Source organism: Carya illinoinensis, chromosome 9 (assembly GCF_018687715.1).
Source record: "Carya illinoinensis cultivar Pawnee chromosome 9, C.illinoinensisPawnee_v1, whole genome shotgun sequence".
Taxonomy (NCBI): Eukaryota; Viridiplantae; Streptophyta; class Magnoliopsida; order Fagales; family Juglandaceae; genus Carya; species Carya illinoinensis.
In genome coordinates, this window is record NC_056760.1 from 3,881,286 (window position 1) to 3,908,320 (window position 27,035).

Below are 27,035 nucleotides of genomic sequence, written 5' to 3' on the forward strand. Positions count from 1 at the left end.
TAAAATTACATGATAAGAAATTATTAAAAAAAAAAAAAAAAAAAAGGAGAGAGAGGAGGAAAAAAATCCAAATAGGCAAAGGGTTCATGAGGGAACATGGCCGGTGCCACCGTCACCGGATCTTTGCCTCAAAATAACGACTTTATGTTTGGCCATAAAAAATACCCTTTCAGCTCTCACAAACTCCACTTTCTCTTTCTTCTTCGTCTTCATCCTCATAATTCATTCATCCATACCCATCTCTTTTATCTCTTCCTCTCTGAATTACAATTCTCAAAAGCCTAAAAAGTTAGAGAGAGAAAAACTCACGCACAGAGCAATAATTCACTTTTTCTTTCCAGGTATCTCTTTCTCTCTTGCCAGCTCTGCTAGCTCGTCCTTCCCATAGCACCCATTCTCTCTTTCTCACCCCCATCATCACTGTCGCGGAGACAACGATCTTAAGGTACGTTATTCCTTTCTGATTATCACTCCCTTCATTCTCGTGCTCCGATCAATCTTTTCAATCCCAGCATTTCGGGGATTCTCTGATCTCTTTCTTCACAGAACTGTAATCCGATCCATTATTCTATCGTTATTGCGGTTCAGAATTGCAGTTCCTGGTCTGGTCGTACGTAATATTCTGCTAAGTTTAGTTGGTTTGGATTCTTCTCGTTTTTTTTTGTTTGTCTTTTTTATATTCGATATGAGCTTTGATGTGACGGGTCTTCCGGTTCTTGGATTGTTTGTCGTGGGTTAGTTGCTTGATCATCTGTCTAAACTCGTTGTTCCTCTGCTATTAGTTTGATCTATCATTTTATATGTAATTTTTTTAATTAAATTTGTTTCGAAACTCGATAAGCATTCCATGGGAGCTCTTAGATTTCGTATCTGTCGAGGAGATGATTGAATAGAATACGAAAGTGGGTCCAAAACAAGGAGATCAAATATTGGCCTTGCCTGCGAATAAATCGGGTGATTTATTATAAGTTTCCAGATTTTTGATGTCCTTATGTATTGTGACCAACGCATTCATGGTCGGTCTCGAATGACACAATTGCAAAGAAAATGTGATTGAGGATTAAAAGTTCTGTCAAGCTGTATATAATGATTTCTCATGGGTGTTACTATTGGAGGCTCAAATCAATTTTGGAGATTTTCGGCAAGTGTTAATGTGGGACAGTAAGTGACGTTGGGACATGGCATGTACGTGTCTTGTCTACTTGATACGGGGAATATGCGTTTAGTTGGAATAATAGATTCGTTGCAGGTCTATTTGGAGTTACCAAGGATATCCATATGGAGTTAAAAAGGACACGCACATTCAAAAGGGTCATTGCTTTGGCTAATGAATTAGAACGCTCATCATTGATTCTCCAGTGCCCGTGTCTTCTTCAGTTTGTACTCTGGTAAGTTTTGCATGCAAGATACATATATATGTATATATATGCGGAAAAAAAGAAAAAAAGATGACAAGTATCTTTATTGGATGTAGTTCACAAGTTGGTTAGGGCATGTATGTGCATATATATGAAATTGGAACAATGAGATTGACTCTACGATATAAAGTTTTTATTCTGGATTTTGTACCTATCTTTTAATAATAGAATGAGGATCGGCTAAGTCAGGACTCCTTGGAAGGACCGCTATTATATTGGGACTTGGATCGTAAAGAATTCAATATGTGAATGGGATATCTAAACAGTCAACCCTATTATTACCTGAAGTTTTTTTTCGTAATTGACATTTGTTTATAACTGGCAGAGAAACAGGTAATATAGCAGTGGCGCATGGAAGCCGTGGGGGTATTATGGGACATTATGATCATTCTCAAGGACAATTTCATGGGATTGCCTTCTCATACATTTCCACTTGCAAATCTTCATATACTGACCTGAAGGAGGAAAGAAGGAAAAAAGGCACTTTTTGGACATGTTTGAGGGTGCCAAAGAGGTGGAATTTATTATTTCCTAGTTGATATATCACTGTGAATGGAAGCCATGTAAAATCCAAGCGACAAACTGAACCATGAAGAGAAATATATTAGGGTTGGAAAACCAATTATTTTGAAATTCATTGAAAGAGTACAAAGGACTCGGTTTCTGCACTATGGGAAGCAATGAACGGGAAGCTGAAGTCCTGTATAAAACTCGCATTCTACTGATGTGATGAGGATAAGAGGAGGGACCCAACTCCAACGGAGCTTATGCTCAACAGTGAAGTAGCCAAGTGGGGTGAGGGGCAGGGAGGTTATGATTCCCCCATCCTAATGGTTTATGTGATGGGGATAACATGAATATATCTCGTTTTTTTAAAAAAACTTATTGACCACTTGATATATTTGAGTTTGACCATGCTTTGTTCCCGAATCCATCATTGCTTCTGATTTTGACAACTGAAGCAAGAAATTCAGTAGCATGCAGACATGTAAAATACCAAATCCAATGCAAATGCGAGACTCCGACATTGAAGGATTTTTTTTTTTAAGTAAACCAAAATTTTATTGATAGGAAAGAATAGGCAATGCCACAAGTATGGAATGTATATGAGAGACAGAAACTCTAATACAGAAGGATTAAGTTGTTGGTAATCACGAAATATTAGACACATGCAAGCTTCAGATTGACACACTTGCACACATGCTTATTACATAGATGTCTGATATAGTGTTGAATGTGGTTTTTATGAAGGGTTGCTGTATGTAAAAAATCAGTATGTTGTAACTTTGGCTTTATTGGGATGTAGGCTGAAGCCAGATGTGATAGATACTAGCAGTTAAAACACATAAACCATTATGACAGATATGCGCTTCCAATAATAGTATTATCATATCGATAAGATATGCTCTTAAGGATTTCTATGAGGTCCTTCTGAGGACCTTTTATGATTCATATTTAGTAACAAGTTATCAAATTGAAAAATGATGTTGCTTTTGTTTCAGAAGTTCCTTTATTTGTAGGTCTTGATATTACTTTGCCATGCAATTGCCAAGTTGACTTGCTTTATTTGCTCTGACACTGTCACTTTGTTGTGAACTCCACATTGCTGGCATCAGCAGGACAATTCATACGACATTCTTGCCTGGTTATATTTTTCTCTTCAGATTAGTTCTTTTATTTTATTTTTTTTGCCATGGAACACTTGTCTTTTTTGCAACCTCTGCTTATCTGATGCATTGGGCTCATCTAACACAGCTAATATGCTTAAACAACATTATAGATTATGCTGTTAATGTTTGTTCTTGGTATCTTTTTAATCTCCAGTTTCTTCTCTTGTGCAGTTCAATTCTTGAGGAAAATCTGGACACTAGAAAACAGGAGTAAAAACACATCTTTTTTGGCCTTTTCTGAATCAGTGACAAAGAAAGCTTCCTGGAAATGTCTAGCTCTGCAAAATTGGACCCTGCATTTCAGGGAGCGGGTCAGAGAGTGTATCCTTACTATGAGTAGTGGCATAAGAAATGAATTTGTGGACATTGTTTATTTGTTTATTTATTTATATTTTATGATTTTGTGTGTAAGAGAGGGGTGAACATAAAACAGATTTGCCTCCACTTCTGACAAAAGGTCTGTATAAATTTAATTCACCTTCAGCTGTGTGCATGTCTGAGTTTTCCTAGGTATTTTGTTATTTGTTGAACATGTTGCCTTTCCGCTCTTAGATTTTAAACTTAACATCTTACAGAGGAACTGAGATTTGGCGAATTGAGAACTTTCAGCCCATACCATTGCCAAAATCCGATTATGGAAAATTCTACATGGGGGATAGCTATATTGTCTTACAGGTTGTAAGATCAAACTTCATTCAATGCTCTCTCTCTCTCTCTCTCTCTCTCTCTCTCTCTCTCTCTCTCTCTCTCTCTCTCTCTCTCTCTCTCTCTCTACTTACATAATTTTATATCTTGGTATGTATGTTTTTCACCTCACAGGAACCCTAAAAACTTCCATGTGTGCGTCTTTAATGTTTTTCTTTTAGAAAGAGCGTTTTGAACTGTTTGTGCTGAAACATTAGTCTTGACTGATTATGCTATTCTCCTAAGTTGTTTGGAGTTGACACAAGGACAAAGTGGGTCTTAGTTTGGGGTTTAAAAGTATTCTAGAAAGATTGGTTGGATTACACACTAATTAGAAGTCAACAAATGATACATGCTTGTGATCCTAATTACTTGAATTTTCAGTTCTTCATCTGCACTTTCATTAGTTTAGCCCAATAAAAGAGGGCCAAGGTTTCAATGTAAATGATTATAGATATATATAGCAAAACAGCCCTGTATACAATGCTTATCTATCTTGCTCTTATGTAGACAACACAAGGTAAAGGAGGTGCTTATCTCTTTGATATACACTTCTGGATTGGGAAAGATACAAGTCAGGTGTGCCTTCTTCTTCTTCTTTTTCTTGTTTGATCTAATTTTGTTTCCTCATTTTGGGGTTTTAACTTCAGCTTTTTTAACATATAGAGGTAAAATTTGATCTAAAAATGTAGTCTCATGAAGCCTCATTACTTCTCACAGGATGAAGCCGGAACGGCAGCTATCAAAACTGTTGAACTTGATGCAGTTCTCGGAGGGCGTGCTGTGCAGCACAGGGAATTACAAGGCCATGAATCTGACAAATTCTTGTCCTATTTTAAGCCTTGTATAATACCATTGGAGGGTGGTGTTGCATCGGGATTTAAAAAGCCCGAGGAAGAAGAATTTGAAACACGGTTGTATATCTGCAGAGGAAAACGAGTTGTCAGAATGAAAGAGGCAGGGAAAATTAACTTCATGAATTAAATGCAATTCCTTTAGATGTGGACTTGGTTAGATGAAGGAATTATCATTCGCGATTTTTCTTATGCAGGTTCCATTTGCTCGGTCATCACTGAACCATGATGATGTATTTATCCTGGACACTCAGAGTAAGATTTATCAATTCAATGGTGCAAATTCCAATATTCAGGAAAGGGCCAAGGCTTTGGAAGTAATTCAGTTTTTGAAGGAAAAGTATCATGAGGGAATGTGTGATGTTGCAATTGTTGGTAAGACACATGTATTACCACTCTTATTATCCTACCAGTACTCGTTGCTCATATCTATTGTGATTCAGGGTTATCCTTTATTTAGTTACTTGATTTAACATGACGGAGTTTTCCATGCCAGATGATGGCAAGTTGGATACTGAGTCAGACTCAGGTGAGTTCTGGGTCCTCTTCGGTGGTTTTGCTCCAATAGGCAAGAAGGTCACTGCCGAAGATGATGCTATTCCTGAGGCCATTCCTGCTAAACTTTATAGGTATTCTCCTCTACCATGATTTTATTTATGTGTCAAAGCTATGCTTCCTCATGGAATTTCCTTCTTATATTTTCCTCCGTTCTTATTTCTGATTGAAAGCATATTTTTTGAGTAATGGTAATAGCGTGAGAAAATGGGAAGATAATAAGTGTCTAAAATGTTGAACTTCACCTTGTGGCCCGGATTCAGGAATTGGACTTTATGTGGAGAGGTTGCCGCGTCTGTGTGTGTGCCCATGCTTTTCCCCCTTTTACTTATGTCCCTTCGGAGTCTATGAGGTTTTTCAAGGATTATTATTTCTTCACGTATCTATTGAGCCTACATAGTAGGGCATTCATTGTACTGAACATGGCTTTTGCCTATTCTTTTCATTAATATACTTGATTTTACTTATCAAAAAAAAAAAATTTATTTCTTCACCTCTATTCGTTCATAATTGATCTTTCAACTAAAATCAGTCAAACTTTTCCAAAACAAGAAAGAAAAAGAAAAATATCACCTTTTGATTTTAAATGTTTGTTCAGGAAACTTGAGGATATAATCATGCTTGCATTTAACTCGCAGGGTGAGAGTAAATGAAGTTATGTATATTTTCAATGCTCTCCTTGTGCTTAAGGTCAAGCATTTAACCAAGAGGCTGATGTTTTATACATCAGCAACTTCTTGTATTTCAGTTTTTCCTTTTTCTTTTTCTCATTTATAATTTTCTTACTTTATCGTGTATTGAGTTTCTTGCTTTTCTTTTGGGAAGTCCCAAAATGTGTGTCCACTTTCAGAAAATTAAAGCATTTATGCCTGCATCTTACCATATGGCCCCCTCAATAGTTAAAGAAACCATTCAAGATACTCGTAAAGAGATGTGCCACCTTTGTTAATTTTGGTAAGAGAGGTGTACTTTTTCTTCTTCATTAACCATAGTTTCATTTCATATCAAGACAATCAAACTAGGATGGAGGGAGTATGGTTTTCATGGGTATATGTTTGTCTCCATCATTGAGTTTCTTGTTCTGGATGAAAGGTAGTATGTACTAGTTAGCGTGGCAGTATCCCATATTGTCTACAGCTATCAACATAATGTTTGCATGGTTTTTTCTGGTTTCTACAGCATTAACGATGGACAGGTGAACATAGTAGAAGGTGAACTATCCAAATCCCAGTTGGAAAACAACAAATGCTATCTACTGGACTGTGGTACTGAGTTATTTATTTGGGTTGGCCGGGTAATGCAATTGGAGGAGAGAAAAGCTGCCATCCAAGTGGCTGAGGTACTCGCATAACATGCAGTTCTTGATGTCTTCATGAAAGTAGGGGTTCTTAATTTCAAATTTTATTCCAGGAATTTGTTGCTGGTCAAAATAGGCCAAAATCGACTCAGATTACACGGCTTATTCAAGGTTATGAGACACATTCATTTAAATCCAACTTTGACTCTTGGCCTTCGGGCTCTGCGACTCCTGCCAATGAGGAAGGAAGAGGCAAAGTAGCAGGTAGTGGTCATTTCCTCTTGCATAAATTAAAAAAGCATCTTGGAGTTAGCATGATTGAATATTGTATCCTGTGCGCTGCTAGCTTTGTTGAAGCAACAAGGAGTTGGGGTCAAGGGAATGACAAAAAGTACTCCTGTAAACGAGGAAGTCCCTCCTTTGCTTGAGGGAGGTGGAAAGATGGAGGTCTAATCGATACTTTTGTCATTGCCGACTCTATCCAAATCTAGTATCTTTCTAAATATTGACTATTTGCTTTTTCCCCCAGGTATGGCGCATCAATGGCAGTGCCAAGACTCCATTGCCTGGAGAGGATATTGGTAAATTTTATAGCGGAGATTGCTACATTGTTTTGTATACGTACCACTCTGGTGATAGGAAAGAAGATTACTTTTTGTGCTCTTGGTTTGGAAAGGATAGCGTTGAGGTAAATTTCATTTTTCTAGTTTGGGTCTGAAGTATTTTAAAGAATGGCTTTACATATGCATGCAATTCTTGTAATATACAAAGCAGAGAGATGTATCTTCAAAATCCCTTATAATTAGTAATGCACCTTGCAAATCTTCTTTTTGTTTTTTTTTTTTAATTGCTGAGGTACACAGGTACCCAGCAAGTCAACCCCACTCTTCTCCCTCCATTATTATTTTTTAACTCTGGGTTTGGGTTTACGTATTCATTGAAAGATTCATTTTTTAATCGCGCAAAAGATTTAGTCAATTTTGTTCCCAGAAATTTTGTTTAAAATGATTTATTCACCACTTTTTTTTTATTTTTGATGAATAAACAAATTTTATTAATCAAGTAGCAAAAACCAGTATTACAAATAGGCAAGATGCCCTAACTAGGTAATTTATTCACCACTTCTGTGAAGCTATTTAATCATTTTAACAATTGTGATCATTATTCAGGTTAATTTTGTGTATCCTCAACTCAGGAAATGTTATCTCAGTTGTCTAAGGGTGGCTACATTGCTTCTTTTCTTTTTTCCTTTTTTAAATCCACCATCTAGGGCATATATTATGTTCATCAATATTTCTGCCTTCTGTCCTCACTTCACCTATCCAGTTGCTTTTAGTCTTCACCATTACCTGGTACCTTAAAAACTACACTTCGTATTCCAGGGTCAGTGATCCATGTTATGGGGAAAAGATCTCAAATTCTTCGTCTTTTGTGATTATGGATATCATAATCACATAACTTGGCACAATTAATACTGGCCTTTCATTTCAATTTTGTGTATAAATGAATCTCCTTGTGTTATTTATTCTTATTTCTGGCAGTTGTTATTTTTTTGGTTTTGATAATTTGTTAGAAAGATATAGGATCTCATACTGCCAGATGTTTTTGTGGCAACTATGTTTCTCTATAAGCCTGATATTCCATATTACTTTATAAAATAAAATAAGAAAGAAGAACCGAATCATGACGTTTCAAACATACGGCACAATTTTCTGCTTACGTTACTTTTGTAATAATTTTTTATACAACACAGAAGTTGCATCCATCACATTTTTCTAATGCTTATATAATAGAAAAGAGTCCTAACTTTTACCTTTGATTTTCTTGTATCCCTTACAATTCAGGAGGATCAAAAGATGGCTACTCGGTTGGCTAATACTATGTTCAACTCATTAAAGGGGAGACCTGTTCAGGTAGCATATTGCTTTTATTCAGAAGGGAAACGTGACATAAGACTTGCATATAATGAATGCTTCTTGCAGGGTCGCATATTTCAAGGTAAAGAGCCTCCGCAATTTGTTGCACTTTTTCAACCTATGGTGGTCCTCAAGGTATCCTGCTTAAACTTGCAGTAAAGTTTGCCTTGCATATCAAGCTTCCATCATATCCACTATGATAAGATCTTTTGTCTCAACTAGGGGTTTATGGCTAACAGTGTAATTCATTGGTTTCATCTTCAGGGAGGTTTGAGCTCTGGTTACAAAAAATTAATAGCTGACAAAGGTTTGACGGATGAAACTTACATGGCAGACTCTGTTGCACTCATTCAGATATCTGGAACTTCCATTCATAACAATAAAGCAGTACAAGTTGATGCAGTATGTCCTCATTGAATTTCTTCTTTGTCATACTTCAAGCTGATTTCTGTTATTTTTAAAATATTTTATCCTTGGAAAAATCTTTCACATTCTGGCTTTTTTGACGTGGTTTTCCTGTTAGCTAACTTGAAACCATAAATCTGCCTATTGTTTTGCTCCAGTGGTCAGTGTTGTAATTATGGTAGTTATCATAAGCCCTCTAAATGTTTTATATTATAGAACAATACCATAAAATCTGGATTTCCATCTCTAGTATGACACGATTATTAAAGCAGCCAACCCAAGAAAATCAACCAATGGGTGAAGAGGCCAGACAAGTTTCTTTTTTCAAATCCAAGCACGTACCAATATAGTGTGGAAAAGTCAATACCTCCTTTCACATCCAAGCTCAACATAAACCGAAATTAAGTAAAAAAAGGTTCGATGTCTCAACCAAAACTAAACTGAAGATAATTGGGCCTGAGAGAGATTCCAATAACATTAAATTAGGGCCAATACCATGTTAAAGAATCCAACCCAAAAATTTAAGCTAGTAGGTAGAGAGGCCCTGCAACTGAATGATATCAATAGCCAGATATATACCCAATGAGGTGATTCTCATAATAAATGTAAGTTTAGTTTTTTGAATTTTTTGACATGATTATAAGTGGTAAGTGGACTTTTGAAGCCTAAATAGACTAACAAAAGAATAACTAGTTTATTAACTCCCCTTTCCCCTTTCCTTTCAGAAATTCAAACCATTCAAATTGCATAATTGTGGTAGACATCAATAATCATTTGAATAATCTCGTTCTTATTCTAACAGGAATATATATATATATATATATGTTTGTTCTTGTTTAGGTTGCAACCTCGTTGAATTCTATGGAGTGTTTTATCCTGCAATCTGGATCTTCAACTTTCACCTGGCATGGAAATCAATGTACCTTTGAGCAGCAGCAGTTGGCTGCAAAAGTTGCAGAGTTTTTGAAGGTACTTGTTGAAAATTGTTTTCAATATGGATTTAATCCAATATTGCGGCTTTCAAATGTAGTAGCATCAATCCAAAGCTGACCAAGTGGGCTCAACATGTTAGTAAGCCAAACATATCACAGTAATGCCACAAAACACACTATGTTGTAGAAGGAACTGATATTTTTTCTTTTTTGACTTAATTGTTTAAGAAAATGAACAAGAAATGTTGTGATGTGAATACTAGCCTCCCTGCGTTTTTATGTTTGGCTTTTAACTGTCCTTTCCTGCTAGTTTTTATTTTTTATATATTATTGGTAAACAAATTTTTATTGATCAAAAGAGTAGGCAATAGCCCAAGTATTACAGGACATATACAAGAGCAATGCCTAGGCGTGCTAGTTTAGTGATACAAGGAAATCATGGAAGGCCGTGCCATGAAAATCAATTACAATCGATCAATGGAGTAAAGTATTGAAAATTTAACCAGGTTAATATCTTGACATTTTGTACATTTTATTGGTAACCAAACAGAGCATTGAGTAGTTTTGGTTGGCTAGTTTTGTATTTTCCCCATTTTTTCCTGGCTATTTGAAATTTTATATTAGAAATTTAGGCATATAGTGAGGATGCATAACTCCCCCTTCTGAAGTCTTAAGCTTCAGAGTCTCAGCTGGCAAAATAGAGCTACCTAGGACTTTAACCTATTACTATTATCCGTATATCATAAGCTGATGCAATTTGTTTCAACTGAGTAGAGTGCCATATTTGACTCTAGAATATATCACAATTTTTTAGATAATTTATTGTAGCTAGTCTACATATTTTAATCGCTTTACCTTGTATCAGTGTTTCTTTTTCCTTGGTAGAAAAAGTTGACAGGAACACAGAATTAGGTGGAAGAGTACTTGGAATTTATTCAGTGTGTGCTTTGCTTAACATAGTTTCTGGAAATCTAAGCTGAGTTTTCCTTCTACTTTGTCATTAATCAAGTAAATAGTTATTGCCTTATTCAGCCTGGAGCTGCTCTGAAACATGCTAAAGAAGGAACTGAGAGCTCGACTTTCTGGTTTGGACTTGGGGGGAAACAAAGTTACACCAGTAAAAAAGTTGCTCCGGAGATTGTCAGAGATCCTCACTTGTTCACATTCTCATTCAACAAAGGTAGCATTCCTCTTCAATGTGTAATAAGCTTCTTCTCCCACGAATTAAAATATGGCAAACCAAGTGCAATAAGTTGTTGAAGTGCTGATTATCCATTCTCACTCTTCTTGTTCTGATCATTTTCGTTGTCATGTGGATCCACCCAGGAAAGTTTCAGGTGAGTTTAAGACTTCCCTATAGCTTGGCTCAGGTTTTCATTGGCTTCTATGTTTATTTTTTAAGCATAATTATTGGACAGGTAGAGGAAGTTTACAACTTTTCTCAGGACGATCTGTTGACAGAGGATACCTTGATACTCGATACTCATGCTGAAGTGTTTGTTTGGGTTGGTCAGTCTGTAGACTCCAAAGAAAAGCAAAACGCTTTTGAATCTGTCCAGGTGCGGGGTAAACTGTTTAGGTTCTTGTTATATTATCTGTGTCATCTGGTCTTAGGAGACAATTGTGTTTTTGTTTTTCCAGAGATACATTGAGATGGCCGCATCTCTCGACGGGTTGTCTCCAAGTGTGCCACTATACAAAGTCACAGAAGGAAATGAACCATGCTTCTTCACAACATACTTTTCATGGGATAATGCAAAAGCCATTGTATGTGTTTAATCAACAGATCACTCTTACAGTTGATTTTATACTTATTTTACTTTTCTTATAATCATTAAGTTTTGTCCTCAAAATTTATTAATGTACTTCTTACTTTTCTAAAAACAAATTAAGTTTTGTCCTGAATCAAGGTGATGGTGTTACTTCTCGTTTATCCATGCAAAGTTGAGAATAGAACACAATATCTCATATGGATGAAACAAAGTGGAATCTTTCCATCCCATTGGAATTAATTGAAAGATAAATTATTTGTACAATCCTAGGGTGTGTAAGCTCCTGCGCGTTTCCTTTGAAAAAAGTTAACAAATCTAGGACCAATATGAAAAAATAAATAAAAATAAAAATCAATTTTTTAATGCTAGGCTCACTTTTTTCAAAAAGAGTGCACGAGGCTTGCACACCTTAGGACTATTGTATCTAGCATTAGCCTTCACCTTTACCTCCATCCGATCAATTTATGGGAGTCACTCAAAAACAGGCAAATGATATTAGCAGTAAGTGCAAAATGCAGGAATTGAGAACTTGGAAGAATGGGGAAGCATAACATATTGTCACATTAAAAAGATTAGAATCATTCATAATCGTTGTCTCAGAAGTAGCAACTTGATAGGTATCCAGAATGTAATATGTCACACAGCATATGAGTACACCATTATAAGTGATAGTATATAAGTGGAACTATGCTATGGCATTAGATACTAATTATTACTAGTTATCAATGTTCAATGGTAATTGGACGAATCTTAAGAATGATTATCATATATGATAGAAGTTGGCTTTTGAAAATCTTGGAAGTACTTCTCAAATGCTGAACTTGTCTACCCTTGTCTGCCTATGAGCTTTTAGAAATGCCATCTCTGATGAGTTTGTGATGTGAAAAACGAGAAGAGGAATAGCTTGACAAGAAAGAAAGAAAGATAACAGGAATAAATTTTTAGTATATTTAAGATGATGTGATTTCATAGAAACGACTTTATTTTTTATGAATTGATTGGTCTTAAGAATGATTTATTGTCTGATGACTTTTAAAATTCGCCCTAAGCAAGTATTTTTGAGAAACGCAGGCTCAGGGAAACTCATTTCAAAAGAAGGTGGCGCTATTGTTTGGGATTGGCCATACTGTCGAGGTATATGCCAATTTAATGTAACCTCCTATAACTGATGTATTTTAAATTCTGTTTGTGAGATGACCTTGATGTCTAATTCGTACAATGAATACAACGTGAGAAATTCATGTTGACTGCCTACAAATTATAGCCATAATCTCTTTGGTTACGTGGATTCTTCGTTGTCCTATGTTTGAAATTTTAATATTTTCTTTTCCAGGTTCTTTTTGAAAGTTAAATATCTAGAATGTATTTAGGTGTTTTTTTGTATACTTCCTGTGTACATGGGCTATGCCTATTTCATTCGAATGAATAAAACTTACTTCTTACATATATATAAAAAAAAAAAAAAAAAAAAGGTTTTTTTTATCCCTTCATCTTTTTTCTTATTTATGAGACTACACTCAAACCTGACTTCAGTAATTCCAAAGCCTTATACGATGTTGGTTTTCCAAAAACTGGGGTGAGGGAAAGGGTGGTTGGGGCAGAAGGGATAAATGAAGATGGATTTTATTTTTATTTGTTAGAACTTGAACACATGAATAAGATTTTTCCATTATTAATATGAATGTTTTCTTGTTCTAATGACAGGTCCTGATAAATTCTTGTGTATTCAACATTTGGAAAACCACGAATTATGCTAGCCATGAATGGTGTAACTGGGTTTTAATTTGTACTCTTTTGCTTAATTTTTATAAAACAATTTTTTTTTCTTAATTGGAGCTGTATAATTCATACACTATGGTTTGATTGGTGCTGTATAAGTATATAATATCTTATATGAGTTGCTATTCTTAACTGTCCTCATAATCTTGCTTTCCTGTTTGAAATTCCGTCTGCCTATTCAGCTGCATTGACAGTTTTCAAGGTAGAAACTTCCGTGAATGCAGATGAAAATAAATAAGTATGCGTCGCCATGAGCTTTGCATTCATAATTGTAACTTAAACCTTGCTCGCTGTTATGATTTGCCATTGTTATTGCCGCTCAATTTTTATTACAAGTACCATTATTGTTCATAGTATTATTGTTTCTACCAATAAAATAATTAGTATGTTTTTTCTGCCATTGGTACTTTTTTTTTCCTTCTGATATTATGATGAATGAAAAACTGTTCTATGTCTTTATGTATTTCCAAGTCCGTGCACATTTGTATTCCAATTATACCCATTAAATCTTGTTCTTTTCCAATGAAGTGATGCATGATATTTTATGCTACTACTGGGCCAGGATAAATCCAGTGGGAATCAAGGGGGACCCACTCAAAGAGCTTCAGCGTTAGCTGCCTTATCTTCTGCATTCAATCCATCCTCTGGGAAATCAGCTCAGTCGGTAAACAACCTGCTGATGCCTCTACTGTATTGCTAAAATTCTGTTCACCTTCCCTTATAGCTGTATAATACTTTAGTGTCTTTATTATTGTAATCGAAGGAGGCACAACCCATTCTGTTTGCACGTATGAAGCTAGGCACACAAAGATCTAGAACACCAAGCCCCCTGCCCGGCCCAAGCTCCCCCTAAAAAATGCAATTTAATAGGAAGGAGTTATTGTTTATTAATGTGACCAGCCTAGTGTAAGGACAGTGAATTTCAAAGCATTTGGCGGGTTGAGAGGCTTAATAAATAAACTCTTAGCTGGTTACCTCTTGTGATTTGATAGGTTGAGGCATTTAGGCCAAGTACGCCCACTTCTGGAAGTGCTAAAACATTGCCAAAAGGGGTTGCATTTATAGTCTTTAGTTGAAAATGGGAGATACATTCCTTGCAGTAATGTTAATTGGCACTGTTAATGTCCTTCCTGCAGTAACCCCAAGGGGTTGGCCTAAGTGGTGAAGGCCTTGGTCTTGGGGTCTCATTCCCTTCAAGGTCCAAGGTTCAACACCTCATGGGTGCAAACAATCCTTTGGGGCCACACCCCCTGGTGAAAAGCCAGCGATTTAACCAATTCTGCGTAGGGAAACTTCCGAGGGTGCGGTGCACGGGACCGGGGTTTATTCTGCAGAGGTGGGTCCAAAGGGACCTGCCTTGGAGAGGTTCCCCGACATCAAAAAAAAAAAAAAAATGTCCTTCCTGCAGAATCTATACTTTCACAAAAACAATGGTGATAATAACATTATTGGGATCGCTTTTCATATCCCATGTACTTGGATATTTCTTACTCATTAAAATTGTAGCTGTTAGATTGGAAGAGAGATCATTTAGGGTTCGTCAGAAAGAGGATATTGAAGAGAAGAGGGTGGAGAAAAATCAGCCTCCGGCTCTCCTGCATTTCTGTATATATATGTATATGGATTATGATGAAAAGACCTTCATTGAGTGATACTTATTCCTACACACCATATATTCCCTAAGGTTGTAAAGGGAGCAAAATACTAATCACTACAATAAAGACAATAATGATCCCTCACTTGGATGCTTTGTCCATGTGTCACTTCACATTTGAGATAGTACATCCAGGTTAAAAGTGAGTATGCTATATTATAAAGAGGTGAGGTGAGTTTCTTTACCAAAATATGGATAAAAGGGTATACATAAGTGGTTAGTTAGCATTCCATTTAGGGGATTTGCCTCATCAGACATATCTATCTTGCTAGTTTCACATTCAGCAAGGTATCTGATGTCTAAGGATCAGAAAACGCCCTTCCGTCCTAGGGATTAAAATAATTTTCTCCAAGTTTACTTGAGAAAATCTAAGGAAAATCTATTCAACTTGAATTTAGAAACAGGACAATAGGGGTTTGTGCTGTCATATTGTATGCGAGTTTGAGTAAAAACAAGATCTCTCTATGTAACTCTGGGATGTAGTAATTATCCTTTTTGGAGGTGAGGTCAGCAACATTAAGCCTTTGGAAATAGAGGAATGCTATACATGGTATTACATACTAGCTCATCATACAAAAAGAACATAGGAAATGATGTGGCTGTATGCATTAGTTAATTGGGAAAGTCATTACATTGCCATCTTTCTGAGAACTGTTTGACTTTGACAGCTCCTGTACAATGTTTATCTTGTTGGTTTCTACAAACATGAGAGAGTATCATGCACGCCACACTCCAAATTGTAACTAAAATATCACTCAACTTTGGTGCAATTATAGTTTTCCTTGTGATGTGTACATTGTTGTGCTACTGCATTGTTTTTCTTTTTCTTTTTCTTTTTTTTTTTTTTTGTGTTTTTTTTTTTTTTTTTGTTATTTGGTAGGGTACTTCTAGTTTATACCTGATGATGATGATCATAGCAGTATGTATGCACCTTTTTTTACACATTCTTATGCTAAATCAACTTCTGTGCTATTCCAGGCTCTGGACAAATCCAATGGGTCAAATCAAGGACATAGGCAAAGGGCTGAAGCTCTAGCTGCCTTAAACTCTGCATTTACTTCTTCCTCTGGAACCAAAAGTACTGCTCCCAGGCCATCTGCCGCTGGTCAAGGGTCACAAAGAGCAGCAGCAGTTGCTGCTCTTTCACAAGTTCTTACTGCTGAAAAAAAGCAATCACCTGATGCTTCTCCCACCCCATCCATTAGCAGTCCTCCACCGGAAACTAGCCCTCATGGTATGGTAGATACAAGAATTATTATCTTCACGAAATAATTTGCATAGAAGCTCAAAAAACATCAGAATTGTTTGCCTAAGTTATCCAAAGATGCTTTGTGAAACGGGAAGTCATTCCTTCTCAGTTCATGTATAGCCAGATTATACCTATTGGAAAATTGAGGTACCTGGCCTTTGCTGAGATGATAGAGGGGTGGGGAGCTCTCATGTTAATCTCATCGAATAGAAAAGGATGTTAACTTGTATCAAGCGATGGAGTAACCATCCCAGTCTAACCACCTAGCTTCTGTTTTTCCTTGATGAGTAAATCTTAGCCTCGTGTTTGTTCACTTGTATCGAAAACATTTGAACATTTGACTCATTTCGAGTACTTGCTGCAGAAGCAAAGACTGAAAATGCCCAATCTGAAACAGAGGGTCATCAAGAAGTTGTGGCAGGCAAGGAGGCAGACGAAGTTGCACCTGGGTCTCAAAGCAATGGGGAGGATTCTGAGCCAAATCAAGAGACAGAGCAGGGGAATGATAGTGAAAGCGGTCAAAAATTTAGTTATGATCAAGTGAAGGCCAAATCTGATAATCCAGCGACTGGAATTGATTTTAAACGGAGAGAGGTTGGTATTATGAACATCTAAATTTTAAGTTTTAATGCAGTATTGTGATTAATGTTATTTTCTTTCCTGAATTTGTAGACTTATCTGTCGGATGAGGAGTTCCAAACTGTATTGGGGATGACCAAAGAAGCATTCTATAAATTGCCAAAGTGGAAGCAAGACATGCAGAAGAAGAAAGTTGATTTGTTTTAGAGACCAAGCTCATTAAAATTTTCTACCTTATATACTTTGCTTCCTTGTTCCTCAATTATATCGATCGCACTTCTAAGTTGGATATCTGTGGTTTATTGGGTAGAACATGCCTGGTTTGCGATGTCTTGGCATTGTGCTGCCACCCTTGATGAACGCAGATGTGAGATATCATCGGTATTTATTGTGATGGCATCTGAAGAGTGATTCTTTTTGTTTCTCTCCGTTTAAACTATTGCTGCCTTTTGTTAAAATGCTCGCAGATTCTAGTTTGATAGAGTTGTTGGGGGCAGTTCAAATTCTTTTATTTGGTCAGTATGCATTCCATTTTTATGGTTATCTGCTTCTTGTCTTTTTCTTTTATTTTGTTAAAAAGGGGAATGGGTGTATATGTAATGCCATTTGTACTCAGACTCTTAATATAAAGAATGGAAATTTGTTTGTTGGTTGCTGTTTATACAAGTCATCATGAAAAACTAACTCCTCCCCCTTAATTTCGGCATTTCCAGTCATTAATAATAATTTGTTATTAGATGATTCACCTTTCATTTATTAGACATATTGGGGTTTGGGGGATATGTCTTAAAACTCAAAAATATTATCTTTTCATGATTGCGAAGCTGCTTATAAATATTCGAAAAAATGAATAATACGATTTTTAATTATTTTAGTGATATTTTTAAATTACCATCTGCATCCTGAAGACACCTAGCTGTAATTGCTCATGCATGATTGTTCAATATTTTATTACAAGAAAATGATGAGATTGATGAAAGGCATGATTAAACACCCACATAAAGTGGGAAATATTCCTTTGTGTTCTTCGTATCTTCAGGAACCCACTTTAGATAATTAATATAAGATACCGAGTTCTTATGACAGGTGATCCACTTTTAGAGCACTATCCAAATGTCTGTTCATCTTCAAAATTTGAAGAAACAAAGATGAAATTATCTCATTGAAGTAGTCAAATACTAGTGGCTTCAAATATGAGCTACAATACTTTTTAAGTGTTTCTTTGTATTTAAAGATGTACTGTTCATCTTTAAAAGTGATATTTTATATCAAAATATCATACCCAACTAAAATGACGAGAAAATTGTTCCAAATTATCAAAAAAAGTTAAGCATATTATGGGCTAAGCCGGCATTACTCCATTATTATTACTCATCAAAACTCCAATCGGAGGATCAGTCAAATTTGGGCATATTAAGTAAACAAACAATTGCAAGCAATTATATTTCACAAGAAACGATGGATTGAGTCCAGTGGTACTGTTTATTATAAAATTGTAAAAGCTAGCTAGCTAGCTGCTTTACGTGCTTATCTTGTGCATGCCCTAGCCTTTACCTAAACCTACTAGTGCTTTAAATCCTTTCTTTTTATAAAAGTAACGTACGATATAATAGTAAAGTGCATCAATATTTTATAATTTTTTATAAAATAAAAAAGATTTATTATTAAAAAATTAATTTTTTTCTTAAATTTTTATTTATTTTTAAAAAAAAATTAAATAACACTTATACTTCCTATAATTATAAATACCATTTCTATTTTTATAATGTGCTGCATGTGTGTTTGTTTTAGCTAGCTAGGTAGGTAGGGAGGCATGCAAGAGCTGCATGCCTGCCACTTCATTCGAAACTATCTTTATCTTGGGCCCCCCGCGACGCATTAATAATTATTATGTGTTGGTTTGGCTCCGCGATTATCTTGTACAGATTGGAAGCCCTTAGCCTTTAAATAATTAAGAAGGGTATACAAATTAATAAAAAGATTATTAAAAAATAAATAAAGGTTAGCCCTAGGGAGTTAGGTATCACAGATTGACAATAGATGGCCCATTAATGCAATTGTTAGGTAAGGGCAGAAAATGACGTAACCTTTTGTTGAATGATAATTACAGTTTTTTTTTTTTTTTTTTTCTAAGCAAGAAGGTAGGTTTTATTAAAAAAGTAGCAAAGATGATACGGGATGAGGTTTCTCAATAAATGCCCCAAAATAATAACAACAAAATAAAGAGGTGGATAAAAAAATAAAGAAAGTAGATATTAACGACCAATTTCTTGATCTTCACCCATGTCCTATCAAAAGGACGTCGTCTTAAAAGACGGTAGTAAGATGTTCGCATAAAAACGCGAACAGCTCCACTCAAAGCGGTGAGAGATGCATGTGCACTGTTGTTTGTTATCTTGAGGTGATTTTTGGAGAAATCCGCAATCATTTCTTCAAGATCACAATTTAGGGAAAACAAAAACATAGTAGAAAGTATAGCAGTGGGAGGATTGATCTGTGGCCAGAGAACATCTGCAAATCCGCACACTTCTGATAGCGTGAGGCAGCCTTACACCGGTGGAAAGACGATGGGGTGGTCCCGATCTGAAAGGTCCCGGTGAGACAAAGCAACTGGAGCGGCGCGTGTCGCCATCGAAGGCATCGGAATGCGAAGGTGCGTGAAGCCCACGCACGGAAACAAGCAGCGCGTGAGGGTAACGCACCGATATTTTGGGTGCGGCTTCACTTTTTTCCAATAGATCGGCAGCTGTAGAAAGCAGTGAAGCGGCGCGTGTAGTCGGAAAGTGGTCGGAGAGAAGCAGATCTGACCAAAACCGAGCCATAAGAGATAGGAAGAAAAAAACACCATTTCGAAAGAGTATCCACCCTCCTTTCCGGCGATAACTATCACATAAATGAATTTTCTAGAGAGAAGATGGAGTGTCTCTCTCTAAGATGGAGTTTTGTGTATATGATTGTGATAATTACAATTATAAATATAAGTATTGTGTAATTATTTAAAAAAAAAAAATGTAAAACTTATAAAAAAATAATAATAAATATTATTTTTTAAAATTAATTATATAATATTTACACACTCTATAATTATATATAATATTACACTCAAAAGATTAATATTAATGAAGAAGAAGGTGGTGCAAGGAAAGGGCGCCGGGGGAAAATTTAATTAATTAAAGAGAGATGATACTTTAATTAAAACCTTAATTAATTAATTAATTAGCCTTTCGGCTTGCACAAAGCATGCATGCAGTCAAACGTATAGTACCTGCCGTACTACTGCATGCGATTAATAATTACAATAAAGAAATAGCATTTTGCATGCGGGATCAATCTTTCATTAATTAATTAAAAATCTTTCGGATCACCCCCCCCCCCCCCCCCCCCCCCCCCCCCCCCCAAAAAAAAGAGGTTAATGAGATTGGAAACAAGAATAGACATGATCGTCATATAATATTCATTATTTATTTCCTTATTTCTTTTGTACTCTTATTGTAGTAATATTATATATAATTATAAAATATATAAATATCGTATATTCGTTTTAAAAATAATTAATATTTATTAAAAAATTTAAAAAAAATCATATATATACCGTATTTATTTATTTTTTTCAAAATAACTATACAGCGCTTACACACTTATAATTATAAATATCATTTTTATATTATCTAACACTACAATATTACAGCTCTCAACGGGGCCGTTACTCGTGTTATTTGTCTTTTGAAAAATGTGTCATGCATGCATATGCTCCAATTGAAAAAATAATAATATTTTGGCGTTATATACTATATCTCTATTCTATTATTACTGCCTATCAATTTTTAAATTAATTCTTATTTAAAAATAAATAAAAATTATTTGATAATATCACCTTAACATAGTAAGATGATCATAAGAATATAATATATGTTTATTTTAAAAGAAATATTTAGAAGATTAAAAACACGCAGGACAATAAATAAATAAATGAATGTGTTAATGCAACAAAATTTGGTTTTTGATTAAAAAAATGATTGAATGCACTAATTAGTTCAAAATCGGTTTAAACTATTGAGATTATTATTATTTAAGTAACTCTTAGGCCTCATTTGGAGAATGAGATAAGATGATAAATATGTAAATAATAGTAAAATGATTTGTAAATAATAATAAAATAATTTGAATTGAGATATTTTATTCGGTAATGGAAAATAAGAGAAAAAATGTTAAATAAAAAGTTAAATATTTGAAATTAAAAAATATTTATATTTAAGTAATGTTTGAGAATGAAATTATAAAAATATTTGAGATGAAATAGAGACAGTGGCAGATCTACATAGCGGTTGAGAGGGGCCAAAATTGTTTCAAAATTTAAAATAGTCCCTAAATTTTATTCATAATTTCATGTATATAGAAATTGACCCCTCAAAAAAAAACTTGTAATTTTCTTATTCCCATATACTTTCTAAAATTTTGTAAAATTTCAATATACATATAAATGTCTCTCTCTAATTTTTGTATATAACTCATAGATTTTGTATAATTTCTATATATTATCTATTTTTAAGGATGTGACCCCACTAAAATTAAATTAAAACTAAAATTAGGAGAAATAATGAATTATTAATATTGACCTCAAAATTTGTTATTATATAATGTTAAGTTTCTTAATATATAATCAAAAGTGAAAAAAAAAAACTATTTAAGATTGATGATTTATATGAAAAATGATGGAAATGATTTATCCTCTGAACTTTATTGAATAAGGAAAAGTTTATTTAAGCTCTCAATTGTAGCATTTTATGCTTAATGTGACACCAAAATAGATATATTTTACATGAAATTTGATAAACTAACTTAGATACTAGAACAAGAGATGACATTCTAAAAAATCACTTGATAGTTTCTATGAAATAAAATAATTTCTAAATATTTCATATTTACAAAAATAATAATGAATGAATATTATTCTATGAAATACTGTCGTCAAAAATCTGAAACAGACATTAAGTTGTGTTTTAAAAAAAAACATTTGTACGTTATTTGGAAAATTATCAAGATGTAATTTTATATACAATTTTGCCTTACAATAAAAATTCTATGTGCAATCACTTTTGCATACTTTTTTACGCACTCCACCGATGTAATTGGTTGTGTATTAAAAAATAATTAATGCAGCTAATCATATCAGTGAAGTGCGCTGAGAATACACAAAAATGACTATATATAACATTATTATTTGTAATATTTTTCATTTTACATGAACATCTGGTAAAAAAGTTGACCCCCCTAAGAACAATTACTGGTTCCACCACTAGATAGATAAATTTTCTTCCAACTAGATATTATTCTTTAGTTGATAATTTTTTTAGTTTTATTCTTGCTAGATTCTAAAACTTTGACATCTAAAAATAACAAATAAAAAAAATTGGGTGTCCCATTTGAATAGTGAAGGCATTTCATTTCATCTCAATATTATAATTTTTTTAAAATTTTACATAAAATATAATAAATAATTAATATTTTAAAATTTTAAAATAATAATAATTTTTTATTTAATTTTTTATTTTTATTTAAAAATATTTTATTTTATCTCATTATCCATACTGCAACACAATCCACTCATAAAAAGGTCTTAGAATCGAATGAAAATTTCTATCCTATATGAATCTGTTATCATCTCAAGCCTAGCCAATGTAGCCATGTCGCACAATCAAAAAAGAGAAATACTACACATCATCCCACACCACACACTTTATATATTAAAATAATATTTTTTATTTTTTATTTCATTTAATTCTTATTAAACTAATTAAATTATTCTATTTATCATTTACACACTACATATTTATTATAGAAAAAATGAAAAAAAAATTAAAATAAATATGATATGAAGTGTGAAGATGATAAGAAGAATTTTTCATCAAAAAATGTGGGGGCTTCCCGGGCATCCATATCCTATATATATATATATTCTTGAACAGTGATAGATTTACTATCATATTATTATCTATTTATTATTTATAAAAAATTTAAAATTTTTTATTTTTTTTATTATTTTTAAATATTTTTTTAACATTCTTAATTATTAAAAAAATTAAAAAAATATATAATTTTATTAATAATTACTTCTTTAATCAAGAAGTAAAACAAAAAATTAAAAAAAATTAAATATAAAAAAAAATAATAAATAAATAATAAGAAGATTGTAATTCTATCATATTCTTATATTCTTTAGACTCAAACGTCAACACCCTTCTCTTTCAGTTGGGCCCAATCGAGTTTAAAGTCTGCATCGATCCGAACCTCGTGAATATCTAAGAAATCAGATGCTGGTGAGTAGTAATTGTCTCTTATGGCTTATGATACGACACGTGGCGCCATTATTGGTGTCGGTGGCTTGCTTATAATTGGCCTAGTTTCGATGCGAGTAAGTAATTGTACACGTTGATCAAGCTATCTAGCTACCAGCATACCACTTTGTAGATTATTTGACGAGCATCCAAAGCCAGAAGACTCGAAAAACATTACTATTTCAAGCATGCATGGGTTCTTCTTAATTTGTTTATAAAATTTTAAGCATGCATGGTGTAGATATATATATATGTGGTAAATAACTGTACTTATTATTATTATTATTATTACTATTTATGAATAAACACCAATTAGATCTAGCTAGACATGTGATGATACAGTACATATAGCTTCTCAAATTGCATTGCATGATAATGGCATTTAAATTACATGATAATCAATCAATCAGCTAATTAATGTCTAGCTCGTATCAATTAACCACGTTCTTGATTGACATGTTAATTTAATTACTTATATATATACACACATATCATGGCACTTTTACACGTGCATACACATGCATGCATACAATAAACTATATATATATAAATTTTATATACAGTTACTTTTGATTATTTTTTACGTACTTCATTAATATAATTGACTGCATCATTTTTTTTAAATCTAAAATAACTGTTTTGACCAATCACATAATTAGAATATAAGGATGTAAAAAAAATGGTGGGATCGGTCCGGTATCAGTTTTATTTTTTTTAAAACTAATCAAAATAAATCTGATTTCAATTTTTCTTTTTTTAAAATCGGATTGGACTGGACCAGTTTATATATATATTTTAATTTTTTCTCTTGTATATAATATATAACTATATATAAAATAATTTTGTATTATATGATAAATTACTAATTAATATAATTTTAAATTTTAAAATCTTATATTATTTTTTTATTGTATTAATAGTTATACTAATACTATATCACTATATATTATAATATACTATAATATAGTAATATATAGTGTATTAATATATCATTATATTATATATTATATTATATCATTATAGTATATAATACAATTATAATATATATTGTAATATACTACAATATATTATCATTATAGTATTATATATTATAATATATTATATAGTACATTAAAACCAATAAAACCGAAGTACCTATTTAGAAGGATAACCGGTGTATAATCGGTTTTGAAAAATATAAAACCAATATATATCGGTTCGATCATAAATTTTGTTCAAAATAGAACCGAATCGGACTAATTACACTCATCCTAGAATATATAAAAAAATATAAAAAAATGATTGTACGTAACAGAAATCATATATATACATATATGTGTATATATTATATATATTCTTCCCTCTAATATTTTCAAATTAATCAACCTTTTAAAATTTAAAAATTTTATTTGTAATTATTTTTTTATACACATGATTAATTGTGTATTCAAAAAAATTAAAGTAACCAATTATATTATTAAAATTTATAAAAAATTATATAAAAATAACTATATACAATATTACTCTTTAAAATTAACTTCCACCGTTAAATATAAATGAAATTAACCAGCCAGCCAGCTAACCTTGATTTGGCCGTACACCCGATACGTACCTTCTCCTACTTATTAAAGAAATTCACCAAAAGTTACTCAGCCTCCGGTTTGCCTAACGCACGGCACACTCCTTCCACGTCACGGTTTATTATCAAAATCAAGCGGGTTGTCCTTTACTCTGCTCCCTACATACTCTCTCTTCTCCATCACTCATCAATCTGACGCCCTCACCTCAGACTCTTCTCCCTCTTCTTCATCTCCCCTAAATGCAGCTACCCTTTACCATTATTGTGAGACTCTTCTCCCTCACCCATCGTCCTTCACATCTCTCTCCCTTGAACGAAGATCCATTTCTCTCACCCCCTTCAATTCTGAACCCTAGAATAAATCTTCCTCAATGGATTCCAAGACCTACCCATCTGACTCACTTCCTTCAGCCTCTTCTCGCCATCCCCGAAGGCACTTTATTTTTATTTTTCTTTTTAATCTCTATCTTCCAAAATGTCTATTTCCTTCTTTAGTTTTGTGTTTGTTAGATCTATGTTTTGTCTTTTTAATGGTTGCTGAGTTTGGGTATATTCTCATCCGAGAATGGCATAGATTTAGTAGTGATGATAAGGCGGGGACTGAAATCGTGCCGAAACCGTGAGGCTGGAGGACTGAAACCGTGCCAAAACCGTGAGGCTAGAGAACCTGTACAGAAATGGTGCATCCAGAGGAAAACTTTTGTTCTACCGTGACGAAGTGATGAACCCACACAGTTCCGTAGTGATGCCAGGGCGGGGAGAGGGCCAGGCTGACAAAGGACACGAGCTGGGGACGTGGAGGAGAAAATGCGGGGAATAATTTTGAAGAAAGTGAATACAAACAGGGAGAGGGGGGGAGAAATTGAAATGTTCTGATCAAAACGCGCGTTTTAATTAAAAAAAAAAGCCACATAAGCTGGAGTGTAGAGGTCGAGTGAATAGTAGGTGGTTGTGTAGTGTAACTCTTAAAATAAAGCTAGTAGGGATCTGCTAGACTTTTTTATTTTTTATTTTTTTTAGTGATTAAGAAAATGTTATTTAATATTATTATAATTTTTTTTTTAAATATTTAAAAGGATTAAAAATGATGTGTACAAAAAATAAAAATAAAAATAAGCCTAGCTATAGCCCAGCGGTGGCTCTATGAGCGCCCTAGCTTCCCAACTTTATTATCAATGTTGGTATTAAGGAAAGTCAATGGACTGTTTAATGTGCCTGAAATAGGCAGAAAATATCAGTATCGGGAGTAACAAACAGGATGACACTTTTCTTCTTCTCTAAGTAATCCTGTAATTCTTAAAAGGCCAAACCATCTTATCAGACTACTGTAATATATTGCCATTTGTTTATATATATAATTTGTCGTGAATTCAATGCCACGTGAAGTTCATACAAAGGCTTTGTTTGGTTGGCGTGGCAGGAATTGCAGGTAACATGAGTATCTTTTGGAACTAGCTAGCTTTCTCTGGCTTTGAATAAAAAGCATAAAAACTCATGTGAACAAGTTAACGCGGAAACTGTAGGAGAAAGATCACGAGCACATGGGTTTTAATCAATGCGCTTCCCCTCTCCCTACGCGTATATAGTTGCCTCACATTCCCTCCGTGACTCCCTCTTCTTTAACCCCTTTCCCTCTGTTTATTCCATCTCTTTCTTTCATTCTTTCTTTAGTAATATCAGTTAGAAATTTTCTCTCACTTTCCTAGAAAGAAGCACCAAAAACCAAAAGTACTCAAAACCCAAGTGATCATCTTTACTTTGGTTTATGACTTTGGACTAATATATATTATATTGGAATTAGGAGGGCCAAGTTTTTTTTCACTATCATTATCTTTTCTTTTCCTTTTCCTACTTTTCCTTTTCCTTTGAATATAACTTTAGAAAGTAGAGCATGGGACCAAGAGCAAGAGGGCCACAGCTTCCATCCTAAAGGAAACCTCGTCCAGTTGAAAAAATAAAAAAAATAAAAAAATTTATTTCTAAAAAATGAATTACATAATTTTTTTAAATAATTATATAATATTTATGTATTTTACAGTTGTAAGTAAAATTCCTTGTGACAAAATATTTCTCTAAAAAGATTATCAATCATATAGTCAAGTCACTCAATGACAGAATCGACGATCCGGCCAAGATTATTGTGCTAATCATACGTTAAACCAATTATAAAAGGTAAAGTACTAAAACAAATCTATGGCCGACACCAACCAAAATCACAACTATTTTTGGCAAAAATGAAAATAACTTTATTTCCAAAATATTATATACATTATATGAATTAATAAACAACAAGACTAATTGGGAAAAAAAATCAACAGACAAAACAAAAAAATTACAGGTTGTCTTATTTTAATTTCTAGCTTTTAATTTCCTTTTAA

General features: G+C 33.7%; 1 protein-coding gene across 3 annotated transcripts; it reads left to right on the forward strand.

The window, feature by feature from the left end:
- Positions 1-87: 87 nt before the first annotated feature.
- On the forward strand, positions 88-17,425 carry LOC122275702 (villin-3-like). 3 transcript variants are annotated; one of them, XM_043084888.1, is made up of 24 exons: positions 95-445; positions 3,260-3,409; positions 3,664-3,763; positions 4,283-4,351; positions 4,493-4,729; positions 4,824-5,001; positions 5,123-5,255; positions 6,361-6,520; positions 6,592-6,742; positions 6,825-6,925; positions 7,008-7,166; positions 8,323-8,391; positions 8,461-8,529; positions 8,659-8,796; positions 9,640-9,768; positions 10,764-10,911; positions 11,058-11,068; positions 11,150-11,290; positions 11,373-11,498; positions 12,575-12,637; positions 13,845-13,946; positions 15,915-16,170; positions 16,550-16,779; positions 16,858-17,425. In XM_043084888.1, exons 2-24 carry the CDS (start codon positions 3,357-3,359, stop codon positions 16,969-16,971), a joined length of 2,937 nt encoding a protein of 978 aa, XP_042940822.1. In that variant the 5' UTR covers positions 95-445; positions 3,260-3,356; the 3' UTR covers positions 16,972-17,425. The 3 variants fall into 3 exon arrangements, with proteins under 3 accessions (XP_042940823.1, XP_042940824.1, XP_042940822.1); XM_043084889.1 differs by lacking the exons at positions 13,845-13,946; positions 15,915-16,170; positions 16,550-16,779; positions 16,858-17,425 and adding an exon at positions 13,208-13,423 and having other exon boundaries at positions 88-445; XM_043084890.1 differs by lacking the exons at positions 15,915-16,170; positions 16,550-16,779; positions 16,858-17,425 and having other exon boundaries at positions 89-445; positions 13,811-13,876.
- The last annotated feature ends 9,610 nt before the right edge of the window (positions 17,426-27,035 follow it).